Source organism: Rutidosis leptorrhynchoides, chromosome 3 (assembly GCF_046630445.1).
Source record: "Rutidosis leptorrhynchoides isolate AG116_Rl617_1_P2 chromosome 3, CSIRO_AGI_Rlap_v1, whole genome shotgun sequence".
Taxonomy (NCBI): domain Eukaryota; kingdom Viridiplantae; phylum Streptophyta; class Magnoliopsida; order Asterales; family Asteraceae; genus Rutidosis; species Rutidosis leptorrhynchoides.
In genome coordinates this window covers 485,463,166-485,465,788 of record NC_092335.1, presented here as the reverse complement: position 1 = coordinate 485,465,788, position 2,623 = coordinate 485,463,166, and the positions used below count along the sequence as shown (strand labels likewise).

General features: G+C 35.1%; 1 protein-coding gene across 1 annotated transcript; it reads right to left on the bottom strand.

The window, feature by feature from the left end:
- Window positions 1-864: 864 nt before the first annotated feature.
- LOC139901736 (probable aspartic proteinase GIP2) lies at window positions 865-2,142 on the bottom strand. The gene has a single exon (XM_071884414.1). It carries the CDS (start codon window positions 2,140-2,142, stop codon window positions 865-867), a length of 1,278 nt encoding a protein of 425 aa, XP_071740515.1.
- Between the last annotated feature and the right edge of the window lie 481 nt (window positions 2,143-2,623).

Sequence of the window (2,623 nt, the reverse complement as noted above, 5' to 3'; positions counted from 1 at the left end):
ATTAAAAGTCGAAAAAGTCGGGTCGTTACAGCTATAAATATTGTATATATGGTAATAAGAGTGTTTTGTCATAAGGTTGTACATACATAATGTTTTCCATATTGTACAATTAACATGTTAATATTTTTATTAAATAAATAATATGTATTTTAATGACATCATCATGAGTAGCGTAGACATTTTCTTTTTATTTTTTATATATATTTTTAAGATTGTGTATTCCTTATTTATGATGTCCTTATGATAGAGATTTATTTAATACTATAGATAGATAGATAGTCATCCTAGTTATTTATAGCAAAAAGATTTATAACAATGTAGTCTCGTAGTCTCATGTATGTGTATTTGTTTGCTCATTCATTTTATTGAGTATAATGAGTGTTAGAACAATTAGTAAGAAAATAAGTAAGAATGAAACTATATGTTGAGAAAAGGAGTAATTATGTTCAAATTTTATGTAAAAAGAGTAATATACCTGTTATCCAACAATGAAAAAAAACTTTTGGCCGTAGGTTTAGAGAATGTTTTGTAGTTGGTGTGCGGCTCTTTGTTTTCTCTCATCTCCGTGTTTTGTTGGGGTTGTTATATGGTTTTTGGGCCTTTAGCCATTTTCTTATTATCGGTTATAGGTTGTGTGTTTATGTATTTTGTTTATGTGTAGTGCGTTTGGGCATAGGTTTGTTTAGTTTGCGTTTCTTTGTAACCTTTTGGTTCGGTTCGTTTAACTTGGTTTTGTTTCGGGGTCTTCTTTGTCAAGATGAAGCGCATTGATTAAATATAATGTTCCTTTTTTTTTGGGAAAAACCAAAATATGAAAAGAACTTGATTAAATAAAATCTAAAAAAGAAACAATGTACATAAAGGTCAAACTGTGAGGTTGAGATTGGCACACGTTGTAGATCGTCCAAGAAGTGAGGAACTGAACCCTAACCTCGATGTCGAAAGGTCAAACTGTAACAGATTATCCTCCATCTGGTGTCCTCCAATAACAATCGAAATCGTTGTAGTAATATCATTTCGTGCTTCAACGAATCCAAGGCATAAAACATCCTTATTCACTAAAACCATAGAATTCGCACCAAATATCCTCCACATGTTCCTGCTCTGCAACACTAGATCAATAACCGGCACATCAGGACCTAAAGGCGTATTATCAATGTCCTTTGAGCTAAAACATGCTCCAAATGGTGCAACATTAGGAACCCTTTGTACTTTCTTTGGCATTGCAGTCACAAATGCATCCACAAGCGCGTTATATATCGAGCTTTCTAACACAGTGTACGGATCAGCAGTGCTGATAGAGGTCCCACCCAAACCGTTACCATTGATGGACAATAAACCTTCATTGAATCCGTTGACGCGTTTTTTGTTAACGTTAATTGATTTGACTCCGATAAAGTATTTAGGAGACGCGTCACCTGTGAACCAACTTTCGCTAACAGGGTTGACAATGAGGGGTGTGTAAGTAAGAAATGAATACGGTCCGTTTCCAAAGAAAATGACCCCACTTAACGTTGTAGACGAGCTCAAACATAGTGTAAATTTGTTATCGAATCGAAAATAAGAAGACAATTGAGCAGGTAGTGACATCCCAGTCCTACCTAGACCAGCCATACCAGTAACACCATTAGCAAGGCCATTATTAATTAAATCATTACCACATACAAAATAAAAACTTGGCACAGTAACAACGGGCAGAACCTTTTTTCCGTCCGTTGAGTATGTGCCAAATACGTCCCCATGGATTAGACCGCCCGTACCAGAATGACTAATGGTGTTGCTAGGAAATGTGGTACATGTGTTGTTTGAGCACCCAAGAGAGGGCTCACTAAGACACAAAGTTTGACACGAAGTGGTGTTGAGAAGTTTGCATTGAGGAGACCCACAAATGGCAGGACGATAAGTTGAGGAAGTGTAGTCGCGTTGGTAGTTGACCCACACGAATTCGCCACCTAGATCGATGGTCAAGTTGACCGGTACTAGAGGTGTTCTTTGAGAAACTTGGGTGATATATTGAAGTGTTATGGCATCTTTGGTTACTTTAAGAAACGGAAACGGTGCGGTTTTTGCAGCATAAGAAAAAACAACTAATAGAAAGGAACACGAGTGAACTATAAGTAATGAAGAAGATGAAGAAGCCATTGAAGAATGATGAAAAATATTTGGTGAACACTGAATAGACTAAGTTGTAAGTTATAGGTCACAATATAACCTGCATGTGATAAGTGAAATATTTGTTTATTTAATTCCTAAGGACCAGTAAGATCTTTAGGAAGTGTACTCTAATTGACTTAATATTCTTTTCGAATCTACTAACTTTGACATGATATATGTAACAACATGTGATGGTCAGTTTTGCAACTTTATGTTAAAATTGTATTTGAATATAGTAAGAATTTTTGTAGTTTTCTATGTGGATAGAATAATGATGACGTGGCAAAATAGTCAAAGCATGTATTTTATGTTGGTCAACTTTGATGTAACTATGCCACCGTGAATCAAAATAATTTTTTTAATGTCCCGCACTTTGATGCAACTGGGGGACGTGCGTGGTGTTATAAATAAATATGGTAAAAAAATTTCTTATGAAATTTTAATCAACATTTGATGATTAAACGTACTT